The sequence below is a fragment of the Cygnus atratus genome, chromosome 8 (assembly GCF_013377495.2).
Source record: "Cygnus atratus isolate AKBS03 ecotype Queensland, Australia chromosome 8, CAtr_DNAZoo_HiC_assembly, whole genome shotgun sequence".
Taxonomy (NCBI): domain Eukaryota; kingdom Metazoa; phylum Chordata; class Aves; order Anseriformes; family Anatidae; genus Cygnus; species Cygnus atratus.
In genome coordinates, this window is record NC_066369.1 from 26359081 (window position 1) to 26375080 (window position 16000).

General features: G+C 42.4%; 1 protein-coding gene across 1 annotated transcript in view; it reads right to left on the reverse strand.

Annotated features, from left to right (window-relative positions):
- RAB3B (RAB3B, member RAS oncogene family) overlaps positions 1–15509 on the reverse strand; it is a 43856-nt gene extending 28347 nt beyond the window's left edge. The window contains exon 1 of the mRNA XM_035537700.1: positions 15282–15509. Within this exon, the coding sequence (XP_035393593.1) occupies positions 15282–15509 (228 nt within the window). The remainder of the gene's footprint in view (positions 1–15281) is intronic.
- Positions 15510–16000: the final 491 nt, after the last annotated feature.

Below are 16000 nucleotides of genomic sequence, written 5' to 3' on the forward strand. Positions count from 1 at the left end.
TTTTTCTTTCATAAAAAAAATGTAGTGAAAATAAACACCAGCACCATGTTTTTATTTGTAGTGACAAGAACGTGCTGTCAAGCTGCAACTAGGGCTATACGTGTTCATCAAGGAGGAACCACTGAGAACGTTGCAAAATAGCCCAAGGCTTTTTACTGTACTTTTCATGCCTATCATACAAACACTATGCGTCAACCGGGCTTGGAACTGAAACAGTCTTTTAGAAATTGATTGTTTCTCATTAGCATATCCTCATGTCAGTAATCAACATCAATCAACTTAAATCAAATTAATTCTCCATGTGTTCAGTTAAAATGTGTACCGTATGCCGGCTGAAACGTACACCAAACACAACTGTGCTGCTGCAGAAGCTTCCAACAGCAACGTCGGGTCAATTGCCATGAAAAACCCCTCGTATAACTGCTTTCAGCCAGCCGGGAGCTCCAGGAGATCCATCACCTGACCTGCTGGAATTGGTCAGCAGCGACCCATGGGAGCACGTGCTGTCTCCTGTGGGCCCAATCAAGGGTTAAAGACCAGAGTTTACTCCGATCAAACACCTCCTCCCAGAAATTGCAATTCACAGAGCGTACCTGGAGCCTCAGCAGCGTCTGCAAGATTTACATCACGGTATTTAGAGTCATCACTTACTCTACCTAGTTAGACATCTGGCTGCTGTCAAATTTTCAAGGTATGCTGAGCTGGAAGGCACCTGCCTACAATACCAACTACTTTTAACATCATTTCTGTTGGCTAGGAGCCTCCACCAGGAAGCCACAGCGAAGAGGTGGTGAGCAGCCCCTGCCCCAGCCACTGCTGGGGGTGAATCCCCGCAGGGGGACCAGCACAGAGGGCCAGGAACGGCCACCCACATTGGCCCTACAGCCATCCCCCTTGCCTTCCTGGAAGAAGCTGGGCAGGCAGCCCCTCACAGATCCACGGCTGGTTTTTAACCCCATAGTTTAGCTGCGGAATTAATATCAGGTGCAGGACTGCACGCTGACAGCACCCTTGTGGGACACGGAAAGCTGAGCCAGCCGACAGTCCTCTCTGCAGTCCCCACAGTCCTCAGCCTCACTACCACAATTGCTGACAAAACCAACTGCCATGGACTGCTTGAAGCTGACTGGGAAGCGGACGCACAGCCCATTTCTGCATTAAATCCATTTCAGTTATATTAATGTCCCTGTCCTAACTTGATTTCAAGTGGCAGAAAACCTTTGCTTACCTCTCCACTCTCCTTACTAGAAGCCTCAATTTGCACTCGCTTAGATGACTTGTTTTTTTCTCAGCTGATCACTGTCATATGCCTTACTAAATGTGTCAAGCAAACAGTATTAGAAAAGATTCATAAATGCTAAACCTCTAAGAAGCTTAGGAATGAGAAACATAATTGAGTGTCACTGCTTGAAGCAGGAGAGTTGTTCAGGAATCGTGATAAGGACCAATTCAGCACAGATGCATTTTTATGCTGGTTAACCACAAACAAGCAGCTTCAGGAAGGAGAAAGCCTTCTTCTCTGCCTCTGTGCTCAATCACCAAGGGCTGGAGAAATTGCCGTGCCATCTCAGAGCAGCAGCTGGAGTGCTTCAGCACCTGGACCAGATGTTCCAGGAACAGACACAAAATGACAGTGAAGTACAATTATGTGAAACCTTACCAACAGGGGAAGCATTTTCCTACCTTGGCAGCCAATCCTTAATAAATCAGCTGGTGGTGAACCTCCTTTTCGTGTGGAACTGAAATGCTGGAACTTCTCCTCTTCCTTTTGCCTGCATGTGTAATGTAAAGGACCAGACCCTTCACAGGTCCCTGCCTTGCTAAGATTGCATACTGTGACTACAAGACGCCCCCTGACCATTTGTGGTCAGAAGTCTTGGAAACCCTCTATCATTAGGTACATCAGGCAAGTTCTCATATACCACTTGCTGACCATTTTCAGTCAAATTATCTACCATCACAACCCACCCCTCCCTTTCTATGGCAACCAAGGAGTTTTGGCAGAAGGAGGACTGTAAATTGATGGGGATTGGTCCCCTCCCAGCCGGAGCCTTCGGCTGGAGACAGGGAACAGCCCAATTCATGCAAGAGGCTCACCTGTCCCCCCCACACCTGCCCTGGCAGCAGCTCCAGCTCCCAGGGCTGCTGCTTATCTGTATTTCTGTTCAGAAGACGCTGTGCACAGGCTTCAGGAGCCAGAGCCTCTTCCATCGCACTGCTCTCACCTTCAAAGCACATGTACATTTTGCACCGCGTAGCTAGTCAGCCCCTATTGATTACTTTCCTGCTGAGCTCCTAGTGGCCACCTGCAGGTAAATCTAGCCTGTATTTAATTTCTAAATTTGAAGTCAGGTTTCTTGTTTATTTTCATAATGGCCTCGACTGCAATTTTTCACGCACAGCTACATGTAATGCCACCAATCTGTAAAAGTGGCTTCCCATAACAGTCTGTCAAAAGGTCTTCTCCCAGCATCAGAAAGGCACGTGAACACAGCACTACAAATGACCTGGTGGAGGCATTCACACTGCTGCCCCGATCTAGTTAACCAGCGATCATGTTACCTGGCTCCTTCGATACCCCTGGGTTCACTTCAATTCACTTTGGACTCTCTGAACTTGACACTATTGTATCTGCCGCTGTAAGATGCTCTCTGAAACAGTTACATTTTGCAAGAGGCTGAACATCTTCCAACTCCTATTGCCCCAGTGGAAGTATACCTTTAGTCAAAGCACATCTCTAGACTCACCGTGATCACTGCAGCACTGTTAATGAACAATTAAACACACACTTCCAGTGAACTGTCTGAATAAAGTTAGGATAAAGTATTCAACATGTCTGCATGTTATTTGTCACTCTGAACTGCCATATTCATTAATGCCAAAACAAGCACCACATAAATGAGTTATGCACTGATAACTAATAACAAATGACTTCCTCGTGGTTTCTTTTTCCTTTTCTCACCTTTTGCATTCTTCTCACTACATCTATAGAAAGTTTCAACAGCATCGTCAAACCAATACAAACACAGAACCTACAGACATTTAACTCCAAGAACAGTATTGCTAATTGCTTTCAAGAAGTTAAATGTTTCACGTTATCAAAATAATTCTCAAGACACATTGATATTCATGACTCCTCCTTATTTTCAAAATTCAGTTCTCTCCCATACGCAGTCAAGGAAAATCTCCAACAGGTTCCAAGTTTCTGTTCATAGAACAATGTACTTTGCAATGCTGCTTTAACAGAGGATTCCTGCGAGGAATCCTGCAAAATTAGAGCTGGAAAACCGAATTGTATTGCAAGTTGATAAAGCAGAAAGCATGCTGACATTCATTTTAGTCACTTCGAAACAATTTTGTTTAAATCTGTTGAAGGCAAATTTCAGTGTAAAGTATGAAAGCTCAAGATCATCTCGTTACTACGATGAATGCCTGTTACAGCTTCAGTTGGGACTATTGCCTTCATTTATAAAAACATAATTTCTGTTCCAACAACAGAATTAGCATAAGTGCCCTTACAGTCTCGCTCCTAAGATCTGTCAACTATATCTTCCTTCTTATTTCAATCTGAGATTGACGTCAGCAGCATTCACAACCTTTTGAGAACTCATTCTCCAGTTTCTACTTAATTTGATGTCTCAGAACATTTATGACTCACAAAACTTGGTGCTTAAAGCTTCGGGGCACAAAAATGGAAAGAAATCCAAAGGGAAAAAAGATTGCATTTAATATAGTAAAATAATAGTAAAGAGAGAGCCAGAGAAAATATAGTCAGGTGCTATTTTTAGCAAGGGCTGTGCTGTAAGATAAAGAAGTGCAATTTTCCCTTTCATTACTCAATAAAACAAAGAAAAACAATTTTCTTTTCCATTCATTGCTCAGTGAATGAAGAGGTCAGTCATAAAAGCAATGTTAAACGTGGACGATTTCTGCAGCACCCTGCAGTAGCTGAGCGATACTTTGGTACCATCAAAGAACCAGAGAATCAAGACTCAGTAGAGAGCGTGCATCTGGCCCCGGGAGAAAGCAACTCGGCAGTCAGAAGTCACTGCTGGAAACAGCTCCAAATTGCAAGTATGAATTCAAAGTGCAATCTGTGCTGTGCAGAAGCGCAAAACTTGGGATTTCTAAGGAATAAGAGGTAGGAGATAATCACCGATGATGTGTCTCCAACACATTTCATTCTTGCAGCCCCCTGCTCTTTCCTCTGCAGATAGCCAGGCACTCCACATCCTCGGGATGAAGGGAAGACCATGCTAATGGGGAGATGCATTCTCCTCACAGGGACACAATCTACTGCAATACTCCTCTCCCATGGTGGTCCCTAGTTCCAAAGCTACATCTGTGCAAGTTCACCTCTGGTGAAAACTGAACTATCCCTCCTTTTCTGAAAGGAGAACGCCAGTTATACAAATCCCTCAAGTCTTGACACACAATAAAATTAACCTTCTTATTGTTATTAATCAAGAATTTAATAAATAAGATCTTAAAAATTACATGTCTTGGGAATCTTTTCATTTAAAAAATGGAGATCCAGTGAGTCATGACTGAAAAAGTCACTCAGCATCTCCCTTTGAGGGACTATTTTGAACAAATTCTTTATTGAGCAGACAGATTTCAGTGGAACACACATGACTCACCTGTGGTATGAAGGCAATTAAATCTACATCAAATTTCTTCTATCCATAAAATAAGTAGATAAATTAGAAGTGAAAATCCCCTGCTTCTCATATTTCCCAGTAACAGTCCCAGAGCAGTTAGCAAATATGATAGCCTGGATTTATTCTCAATTTCCTGCACGAAAAAATATTAAAAAAGAAATCAATGCTGCAATGCTTCTCGGACATGCAGACTACGGTTTAAAAAAAATACCAAGAAGGCCACGTTGCATGGATTCTGACATTATAACCAACAAATCAAATACTACCTTTTTTCCCTTAGGTAATAAAGAGATGTTCTTTTAAAGAAAAAAAGAAAACCAAACCACACACTGCTTCTTTTAATCAGCAAGCCGACTGCACCGACTCTCTCGCCGTTACAGGATAACATAATATTGTACATTTGGAGGGCATGTTCTCAGCCAGGAGGAAGGGCTGCCATTCCAGTAACTTTGAAGATCTTGGTAGGAGTAAAAGAGATGCATGAGTTTGATACTTTCAGCACCAGAGTGAATAAACGTCTTGTATGAAGTCAGAGGAAAATAAAGTTACCTGTTCTGGTTAAGCACCTGAACTTTGTAAATGGTATGAAAGGTGCCTACCTCGCCATCACTCAGCAGCTTCAGGTTTTGACATGACACTGGAGCACCTGTGCCTCCCCACGTCCCAGCCACACGGAGGGTTCCTACAGCCCCCGTGCTGCCAAGCGACTTGGAGCCGACAGTGCAGCGGTGCCGGTGCTGTTGGGGCTAAGTTAGAGCTGGGTTCTGCCAGTACCACTGCTTCGGGGGAAATTACCCATCACAATAGCAAATGTCTGGGAGACCAAGACTATTTCTGCACTTAGGTGAAAAATTATTCAAATTAGTTTTGCCACCCACGACAGCATGGACAGTTTTTATTGGATTTGTTCCCTTTAGATTTCATGCGGTCTCTTGGTAGAATAATGACATAGATCCTATGCACATTTAGATCAGACTTCTGGTAGAAGATCTGAAATAATTTTATCAATCTCCAAGGCCTCAGAATGATGGCCACAGCTTTGAACGTGCTACTGTGGAGTAGGGAGAATGCTGTATATGTACTTCAGAACAGTAGCAAGTACATCACAGGGGCAGATCTTTACGCAAATTCTTCCTTTTTCCCCTAAATAAATCATTAACCAGCACAAGTGGGGTGGGGGGAATAAAAGATTAATTTTACACTTCCAAATCCTGAAGCCTCAGGGAAGACTAAGCAGTCCTCACAAATTTACCTCATTTAATATCTTTGCAGTAGTGACTTTCCCTGCATGCTATTTTCAAGATGATGGGTATTCCTGTAAAAAAGAGACGCATTTTAGCTAAGGGTTAGGAGCCTTAAACAGGCGTAGATTTTTAGCTGTCACATAATTATAGCACAACAGTTGGGAAGTTCAGTATAGAAATACCGTTCATCTAGGGCACCGAGTTCCTATTATCAGCCAACCCAATCAAGTCCCTTCTGTGCTTTACACCACGTTTCACAGTTAGTTAAGCAACCCAGGAAGCAGCTTTGGTCAGGAAGGGTGTACAAAAAGAGGCTGAAGAGCTCTGCCAAATGCCTGGTTCCTCATCCCAGGAAGCGCTCAGCCCAGACAACCACCACCTTGTAGGAAGGCCGGAATCCACAGGGGTTTTGTGCTGTCACTGAAATGTTGATGTGCAGTTTCACCCCTGCAGAGCCCAGCCCTCCTGAATTTTCTGCTCTGGGCCACTCCTTGCAAGGCAGCACTTAAGGGCTCTGCTTCTCTGGTGCTTTCCACTGCAATTAACAGGGGAAATTTAATTTATCACAAAGGCGTTGGCTTTCTGATGGTGTTTTTTTTTTTTCCCCCTCCATTTGTTACTTCTAATAATTAGAAATCCTAATACAAATTTAAAAAAAAATAGCAGATAGTCCTGCTTTGGTTCCACTCCCATTTTGTGCCAGTTTTCACCCCATTCACTTTCCAGCGTCAGGGCACACCAGGACCACGCAGTGGGGTCGTGTACACGAGCTCTCTCTTCCCAGAGCCCACACTGCCTCCAGAAGATGGAGGTGGCACAGCTGTGTCCGTGTGAAGCTGGGCATAAGCTAAATTTGGCTTGCTGCAAGCCCCCTGCTGTACCAAGCATAATCTTCCTGGGTTTCAGACAAAGCATCTCCCCTCTGTTTTACTGCACAGCTGCCCAGCTGAAGGCGCCAGGCTGGGTTACTGCAGCATTAAACCCTACGGACGACCAAGTCTGTCCTGCAGAACCTCCAAGTTTACATCAGTGTGAGATTAGAATCACATCTAAAAACCTTCCTTAGTTTTCTTCCTGTTTTTCTGTTAACTGTTAGCTCAGTGTCTTTGGGACTGTAGGCAGGAGAAAGAAGGCTGTAAATCCAAACACTTGACGGCATTTCAGTTTCTGAACCTTAAATTGTACTTAAGTTTCTGTCTGATGGCTGCACACAGCCAGAACTCGCTCCCTGACAATCATAAACAAATTCCCACAGTTCTTGCAAGCAGCGATTTCTGAAATAACACATTCCCAACGACGTGTGACACAAGCCTTCAGCCTTGGGCATCTTAAAAATAACATGGAAATAAGCCAGAGACATAGCAGGGCTGAAACCAGCACTTAGCATTCGTCCCGTTACCAACTGGAACGGGCCCTGCCACGTTGTGCTGCACCGGAGGGGCATTTTGCAGGGCAAAATGAAAGTAATCCTGCCAATTTCACAAGCCAGCAGAGATTGGGTAAAGGTAGAAAAAAGCATGAGGTCCATCACTCCCCTCTAACATGGGAGAGACTTAAAATGCAATCCTCTGCCAGTCCTGCCTGGCTCTAAGTTTCCAGCACTGTTCCTCCATGCAACCAGATGATGCACCAGCATGCTATCTTATATCAAAATACCTCTTCTCTAACAAGAAAACGCATAAATCAACTTTTTCTTTCCCCCAGTTCTTCTTCTACACTGTTATGCACAGCTCAATTCTTTCCAATTCTGTTACAGCTGTACTCTGCCAGATCTCTCCTTCCAGTTAACCTAAAAGTGTTTCCAAAGGTGCTATCTGATTTTGCCAGGAAAAAGCTAGGGTGAGTAACAGAGCCAAGTGAAACTACAGGAGAAGTGGCACAGCCTTACAGAAACACGTGCAGCACGAGGCTAAAATGTACAGCAAGGATGCCAGTTAGCATTTGGTGGTAATTACAATAATCCAATAATGCAGAAGAGTTTTGGAAATAGAAAAAATAAAAATCAATTTGATGGGAGTTACTTCTTTCTTCCCTCTTAAAACACCACCAAAACAAGCGGGTACAGGACTTTCCACAGCCTCACAAAGCTCCTCACACCAGCCCGCTGCAGTTCACCACCTGGAGCGCTTCTTTTCGGAGCTGGACAGGGCTCTGTGCACCGCGGGCACTCTGCGGAGCCCGATGCTGTTGCCATGGCACTCGGGCACCCAGCAACTTCAGAAAAGCCTCAGTGTTATCGCCACTCTATGGACCAACGGGCAGGAGGCAGCACCTGGGTCTCTGAACAAGCCATGCAAAAGCAAAAAGCAGCATTAGGGTGAACAAGCTGCCTGGTAAGCATCCTCTGCACAGATCCTCTGTACAGTCTCTTTTATTTTAGCACTCTGCCTACAGGAAAAGCAGAGAGGCAGCATCACATGTGCATGCCTGCATCTGCACACGCTGCTCTCCCTCTGTGGCTTTGCCCTCCAGCACTGACATAGAGCAGCTAGCTGGCAGAGTCTGGCTGAGAGAGCACCACCCCAATCCGTCTTTAAGTGACACCCAAAGTCCAGTCGCTGGAGTCTTACACCCCATGACGTTACGGAGTTACCCCTACACCCAGCAGGCTGGTGGACCTCGGCACACGCTGCGGTTACACTGCAGCTGCAGCACAACTGAACTGCAATAACCAGGTAAGAGTCGTGCTGGAGACCTGTTTGTTAAAAGAAAAACAACAACGGATGATTTTATGTAGTGGAGAGGGAATAACGTCACCATTTCCCTTGCACCAGAAGGATCATCACTCATTCCCCTTTCCAACAAAGAAAAGGATGCTTGATGTACAAGGGGTATGTGTACAACCCTCCCTCCCCATGACTGAAAGTAACCCACGTTTTAGGAATACAGAAGTACAGAAAAACAGTGGTCAACACCTGGAAGCTTACTTCATGCTGTTTAATGAGGTGGAATGATATCAAATAGCTAGACAACAGAAAATAAGTGAAAAAAATAATTCTCACTGTTAAACTTCAAGGTACTCAAATTGTACGTCAGGGTACAACCTCTCGCATCCCAAAACCAGTTGCTGTGGTCCTGGGTTCACTGGTTTTTGTCTCTAAATTCAGCCCTTCAGCCTACCCGTAGATGTTGCATGAACACGACACTGTACTGCACACAACACAATGCATGAAAGTTAGAAATGTGACTAAGCTCAATAATTCCATTTTCTCACTTGACCAAAAATACATGCCACAGGTCAAGTATGTGCTCACTTGACACCAATACTATGAGAAGCCATAAATTTCACACACTGTACTATCTTGTAACTGATCACAGGATAACCAAGCGTATCTAAATATAGAATGTATGCATAATGTAGAAGATAAAAACTATGAAATAAAATCATAGCAACAGTGATTCTGACCAGACATGGACGACAGGAAAACATTTGGAGGCACATGACTCTAAGTCCCTAAGTAAAATGACAGCCAATTCTACCGGAAAGCACCAAAGTATCTGTTCTGGTTTCTGCTGTAAAAAGCATGACACGCAAAAGGTCAGGAGGCCAGCAACGCCTCCGTCCTTCCAACACTTAACTGCCTACTACATCAGCGGAAGATTTTCCCTTGAAATTTCCCAAGAAAAGCTTTTCCCCTGCTGGGCAACTAGTTAACATTGGCTAGTTTTCTTTAGGAAAGGGCTAAACCTTGGAACCATCAGCAGCTGGATAGGACACAGTGCCGCTGAATGCAATGTTGTAACTCATTCCATTTTCCTGAACTGCACCAAACACAGGCAAACGCTCCATGCTCCTGGTAATTCTGCAAAGACGTAGCACAAAGATATTACACCTTGCAACGAGATTAAATCCAGTACCGTAAACTGGAATAAATCCAGTGATATCAGAGCTTAGGGTGAAGTTGAATTTGGCCTTCACTGTAATGCAGAGTTATAATGAGATAACAATGGGATTGAGGTGATTAACTATAAACAGAAATAAACCTTCTGTGCCAACTGTTTAACTGCAAACACAGGAATGCCCTGCTTAGGGCAAGCTTAGGCTGTTAAATAAATTCAAACCCCCCAGTAAAATAAGTAGAAATACATTTTTGAGTGAGTGGAATAACTAACCATCCAGGTTATTCTTATTTGTAGGGTTTTATCTCTCTCCCTTTTTTCACTCTTCACAGTCTCATCCCACAGAACATTCAGACTGGCGCGAGCACCAAGTTGTTCCCAGAGCAGGAGCATTACCACTTGAGATATAAGCAAGACCTTGGCTTGAATTATGGACAGTTCTGTATCCCTCCTCTGGTCAGATATTATGCACTGTGATTTAACACGAGAAGTGGTGCTTTATGCCCACTCAGCCCTGATGATTTTCACTCCTGGGACCCATTAAATCCCCAGGGCTGCAAATGAGATGTGCTCCTTACAAGGATCATCCTTGTCTGTTCACCATCACATCTTTGGCCATTTTAGTTCTCTGTCTAAAGAGCAAAGCAGAGTATCTCACACCAGCTGTGAACCTACTGAGCCGAATCAGACCCATTAGGTCTTCAGAGACATCCATCACTACTGCATCTGTTCTCTGAGTTACAGAACTCCTAGCTCTTTTTTTAGAAACAGGTTTTGTGCAAGCATTCAAGTTTGAAGTCAGTGCTTATAAGGAACTTATCAAAAACAGGATGGGAATAGGATGCCAGGGGAATAGATGATTCTCTGATCTGAAATGCATAATTAGCTTCTGGTTAAGTGTGCAATTAACATTAAAAGTTTACAATCAAGTATGATGGCGTTCTAAATTTACCTCCGTTAAATGAAAAAAGTGAATATAGTTACCAGTGTTACTTCTTTGAATCCCTTCCCCGCGAGGCGCTCTGCTCAGTAACATCCTGTCTTCCGGGCGAAAACTGACACAAAAAGCTTTTTAAAACACTGCATATTTGCCTTGGAGATGGCTACACAGCTTGGGTTTTATTTTGGCTTACACTTTTTTGAGTTGTAATGCTAACTGCCACTCAGCATAATTAGCAGTTGTCGTATTTCTGTTGGTAAAAATCCTTCCCACAAAAACAGAATGATGATGCTTTGTACCCTCTTCCCAGCTGTGCCCAAAAGCTGTAGCACGCGTGTTTCCAACATCCACCAGAGCTCATCTCAGACCCCTACGGATTTCAGCAGTTAAGCGACAAAAACATTTTTGTTAATGGGAAAGAAAAAAGCTGTACTCACCCTAGTAGTTTAAATCTGTTAAGCAGCATCTTAAAAGGAAATCGTACTGGAATCTAAATATGTTGTCTCCATCTGAATATCACATCCTTTTTGCCTTTTAATCTTAAGTTAAATTTAACCTCTCACTGACTTAAAAAGGGGACGAGTAGTAGTTTGAATTGCAATATCATCCACCAAAGCCTGTACTTAGTGATGTTTGTTATTAACCACATATATATTTATCGCAGTGCAATAAAAACGAGACATGTAGGGTGTAAAAGTATAATGAAGAATGAAGAAATTCCTCGTACAAACCTTGTATTGTTCATGTATTGTACATTCCTCGTACAAACCGTGTATTGTGTGGTAACCAAAGCATTGTGGTGTACAGTATTCTGGGCTCAACACTGCCGCTGATTTTCCATCAGTAAATTTGCAATATGATCCAAAGAGCTCACGGGATTAATCTATACTGGGCCAGCAAGAAGGACAGACTTTGTCCCTTAGCATTTAACCTCAGAGCACGCTACAGCACTACCCTGCTCCAGAGTTCTGCTGTTACGATTACTTACCACCAATAGACACAGAAATGCACAGAAGAAAAAAAAAGAGATCTTTCATTGTTCTCAGCTGAAACAAAAATCACTTTTATTCATTCACCCTGCTTGGATCTGGCCAGAGTGGCCTTGCCTAGCTGCTAGGCAACCTGAACACTGCATTTAGTAATAATCGAACGCATTTGCTAAGAATATAATAATGCTACCTTTGAGATTTATTTATAATAAAAACCATACTTACCTGATTAATATTATAGCTTTCCTTTTTGATCACTAGGTAGTAACTCTGAGAAAACAAAACTGTTGGTCAAGAAAGTACCTGCATGTATACCCCGCATACAGAGAGAGGAAATGAAGCAGCCCCATATAAATATACCTTGAGGGAGACGTCTTATATGGAAGTATTATTACAGATGACAGTGCTATAAAAAAATTCTAATCCAAGAATTCTATTTATGCAGATATCAGAATATCTGCATAATATTAATATATTTACATTAAAATGTTTTAAATTAGAAGGGATAATTACCAAACCTCATCCGACTACAATGTGAACTTTCTCAGTAAAGGTCATTTATCCAATTTACGTAAAATCACCGTTCCAAAACAAGACAGAAAAGAGTTGGAATTAAAACACAACCCACTGATCTCAGAGTTCTTTTTTAAAGAAAATGAAAGCACAAAACATTATTTTGTATAATCCCTCTCAGGACCACTTTACTGTTTCGTTCTGCAGCAGCAGAGCTACCATTCTACCTTAAAACCACCACAAATATCTTTGATTGGTCCCATCCCTCCCACTGCCCAACCCAAGAGAAAGAGAGCTTCCTTTCAAGTATCTTCAACTGAGCAGATGATTTCCTGGACTGCTCAGTCACTAGCGCAACTGATAGAAACCTGATTAAAATACTAATTTGGGTGACTGAGGTATTAATGTCAACAGAGCCAAAGGCCTGCTGATTACATGAAAATTAAACAGAGCAGCACCCGTCTTTGATTTGACACCCAACAGCTTGGCACTTGAAGTGGTTTGAGGTTCTCCTACCGTTAAGAAATCCCAGGAGCTCTGTGTAGCTGGGCACTTTGCCCAAATATTCTGCTCTTCTGACCAACACAAAAAGGCAAAAGTCAGTCAATGTAGAAAGCCCCAATGATTGCTGATCTTTCTCGATCACAGCATGCCAGGCATGGTTACTTCCCCTCTCTTGAGATTTACGTGACATAAACCAAGGTTGTATGTGCACAGCTCAAGCACCTCCAGCCTGCTCCAGCTGCACGCACTTGGCAGAGCTCTGCAAGCACCCACGGACGGAAAGAGAGGCAGCTCCACGGAGCAGGGAGCATATGAGGTTTTCTAGAAGTGCTCCTCTCTGGGCTTTATACAGAAATTTGAAGTGGCTAATTTAAACACCTGCAACTTCTCCCTCCCTTAGTTCCAGATTAAGCCTGATTCAGTCAAGACTTAACATCAAGCTTAGCAGGTCGTAAATTTTAAAAAAGTCAACATAACTGGGAAGTTGTAAGTAAAACCAGAGCGCTAAATGGAATTGCAGGGTCCCACACTCACAGAAACTCAACAGCAGCTGTAAATCATTTTATAAAGGAATCAGAAGGCAGATTGGTAAGAAGTCTCCTCCTTCCTACACACAGAAACACAGTTCTGGGATACTGCTGGCCCTCACTACTGCATGTAACCTGAAGAATACACGGATATTAGCCTTAGGACAGGCAGGAAGTAAGCAAGCTCAAACACTGTGCTTTTTTTAAAAGCAGTACACACGAAGTTGACGGTTAAGGTCCTTAAATCATGACTCACATCAGGGATCCATGCAAGGAACACAGAAATAAAGAAGGAAAGAGCACAAGTCGCTCTGGAAACTGTCAAGCACTTGCATAAACCTTTTATTGAAAGGAAATTTTAAATCAACAATATTGTTGATTAACTCCAGTATTACAGCTCCTACAGTTAGCACACACTGAGGAATCCACCTGGCATCTCTTTTCGTAAGAAGTTTAAGGTTATTAAAGCCTTTTTTCCTGAAATCTTCAAACATTTATTTAAAATTCCTGCTTAATTCATTTTAATCCTAGTATCTTTGAAATATATATATATATATATATAAATCATTCACAGTGCTTTCTTCTTGCATTTACACAATTTATTAGAGAATTTCGTGTTCTGAGACCAAGAAAATCGAATGCAGGATGGAAGTCTTCTTTAATTACTTAGTGGGCCTGAACTCCAAATATTCTCATTACACAACCCCTAAATGAAATCAAGCAGTTCCATGCCAGGTTATCCGCATTAGTTTCAATGTCAGAATTTAGCAACACAGAGAGGATATTTTATTATATAATTGCTGCAACAAAAACACAGCAACACAGAAATAAAATGAATCATACCATTGCAGTAAACAATAAGAGTTCCTCATTTTAGATTCTCACTCTAGATTCAAAAAACAGTCACAATAAAAATGTGATTACTATAATATTAGATTTAGTTGCAATAACCAGAGATTAATTATAAATCAAGCGTATATAAATCAATTAGAACACTAAGCTCTTAGCTGGGACAGGGTTTTGGTAGAAATGCTACACAGTTTCAACTAAACTTCAGTTCTGAACTTTAAGCTTAACTTGTGGGAGAAACCTCTAAAACAGACAGCTGTTTCACGTTATTGAGCTACCTCCTGGAGATTGTTATGAGAATAACAATTAAGAGAATGACAGCATGATCTCTTATTTGAGATCTTTTCTCTTTATGCAAAACAGAAGGGAAGAATCTTGTTAACTGGTATTGCAGCTGGAGCCCTTTGGTACTTTAAAACACAGCAGTCTAAGCTTATGCTTTTTAAACACATCTCGTACTTCGTTGGGACGCAGAGGGTTAAGCACCATCAGGATAAACACTATGGTAAAAACGCAATTTAAGTCATTTGCCAGTATGTAGAATAAAAGAACACCCTTTCTTTCCATAAAAAGGAGCATCACGAGCTACTGACACAATTGCTTGGCCTTGGCCCTCCACTCTGCAGCTCAGAAACTTTTGTTTTTTAAACTGGGCTAGAAGGCCGTCATTTAGAGTCGGACAAGGACCCATGATGGAGTGCTTGAGCAGAGGAACCCTCCAGCTTACCTGCACAAATTCTCTTCCCATTTAATTTACCAAGAAGTCACTTCTGTCAAGATGGTTTGAAGCACACCTCTGCAGGCACGTGAGTCACAGGAAGGGACAAGTATCTCATTTGGAGGACGTCAGCTGACAGCAGAAGCTACATCTAGAGATCACTCATTCAGTGCTCACTGAATTTTCTCACCTACTAGTGCTCACTCAAAAGGTGCTATCAAAAGGCTCCAGATCTGCTTCAGGTTTTGTTTCAGTTTAATAATACACTGACCCCTGAGATTGAAGAGCAGACCAAATCAAGAGTCCCATCAGTCAAGTGAAACAGCAATATAAAGAGAACTTACTGCAGGGATGGAAAAGGCGCAGCCACACAAATAATATAAACAAAAATCGGTATTCATACAAAAAAAAAAATCCATCTCCAAGCATGCTGTTTCTTACTGTTGTATCTTTGCTGGGTTTAATATAAACCATTTTTGAAAATGCTGGCACTTACCCAAATCTGCAGTTTCACTCGTTTGTCATTCCTATAAACTGTTTTCACTTTGAAGTCAATTCCTACTGTGCTAACGAAGGCTGGTGTAAAAGTGTCATCGGCGTATCTGAAGAGGAAGGATGTTTTCCCCACGCTGCTGTTGCCAATGATCAGGAGTTTGAACATGTAATCAAAATTTTGATCTGAAGTATCTTTCTGCCTGTATCTGGCATCTGTTACTGAAGCCATCTAAGAAAAATGACAAACATTGAAAAAGAACAGATTTAGGAGCAGTTCAAGCACTTGTCTTCCTTAACTGCGTATCGTATGTTTAGCTTCTCTCTCTTCTTTCTAATAACATACGCACTGTATCTACTGAAGAAAGAGCAACACACCTTGCAGTCTTCTTGTAAAGCCCGACTTTAAATTTCTGTTATCCACTTACATTGCTAAGATTTCATACCCCAAGAAATCCACCTGTTGCACTGCTTTGTATTTAAAAGAGTAACAGATGGCTATTGCAGCTTGTTCAGATATTACTGGGGAACCAGCATCCTTTACCCCAGTGGCAGGGTGCCATTTCTGTTGCTCCGATAACCTGTAGTGCTGCAACAAAAACTAAAATCTTTGACAATGCATCCAGCTATGCGATTCATTAAGCAGCCACTGAGGCACGTAAACCTAAATAATTCTTTTTATGACTACGAGGGAAAATCTGCATTTCTAGCTCACGCACCACC